The 848-nt window shown below is 46.6% G+C and overlaps 1 protein-coding gene across 1 annotated transcript in view; it reads right to left on the minus strand.

Moving 5' to 3' along the window:
- Positions 1–5: 5 nt before the first annotated feature.
- epc2 (enhancer of polycomb 2) overlaps positions 6–848 on the minus strand; it is a gene marked incomplete at its 3' end in the record, with an annotated part of 5630 nt that continues 4787 nt past the window's right edge. The window contains exon 9 of the mRNA XM_031879570.1: positions 6–125. Coding sequence (XP_031735430.1) covers positions 6–125 — 120 coding nt within the window. The remainder of the gene's footprint in view (positions 126–848) is intronic.

The following is an 848-nucleotide window of genomic DNA, read 5'->3' on the forward strand; positions in this document are numbered from 1 at the left end:
CCCCCCCGTCCTATCCTGCGGCGGCTCAGTCCAGTCCAATGAGGAGGCAGAATCAGTTCAGCCAGAGAGTGACGGAGACACTGAGGGAGAGGATGATCGTCTCCACCCATCTGCGCCGTCTCAGGCTGCAGAAACAAACCAACACAAACAGTAGTTAGTGTTTATTATCCTCTAAAGTGTTTTATATCTTTTATACAACAACTACACTGAGTTTAGAAGTGTTTCACTCATTAGAAGAAGTATTTCCGAAATGTCCCTGAGCAAGACACTGAACCCCTAAGCGCTCCTCAGGTGCTTCTCAGGAGCGGCCCACTGCTCCCTGTATAGGGATGGGTCAAAATGCAGAGAACAAATTTCCCCTTGCGGGATGAAGAAAGTATAATAAATTAAAAACATTTAATTAAAAAGGTTCATGTCTCAGATATCAGAGTCATGAAACAAAACAGACAGACTACGACACAAAAAAAAGCAGCACTAGTAGTAGCAGCACTAGTAGCAGCACTAGTAGCAGCAGCACTAATAGTAGCAGCACTAGTAGTAGTAGCAGCACTAGTAGCAGCAGCACTAGTAGTAGCAGCACTAGTAGTAGTAGCAGCACTAGTAGCAGTAGCAGCACTAGTAGCAGTAGCAGCACTAGTAGCAGCAGCACTAGTAGTAGCAGCACTAGTAGTAGCAGCACTAGTAGTAGCAGCACTAGTAGTAGCAGCACAGCACTAGCAGCAGCAGCACTAGCAGCACTAGTAGTAGCAGCACTAGCAGCACTAGTAGTAGCAGCACTAGCAGCACTAGTAGTAGCAGCACTAGCAGCACTAGTAGCAGCACTAGTAGCAGCACTAGTAGCAGCACTA

Source organism: Anarrhichthys ocellatus, unplaced genomic scaffold (genome assembly GCF_004355925.1).
Source record: "Anarrhichthys ocellatus isolate YVR2014 unplaced genomic scaffold, GSC_Weel_1.0 scaffold294, whole genome shotgun sequence".
Taxonomy (NCBI): domain Eukaryota; kingdom Metazoa; phylum Chordata; class Actinopteri; order Perciformes; family Anarhichadidae; genus Anarrhichthys; species Anarrhichthys ocellatus.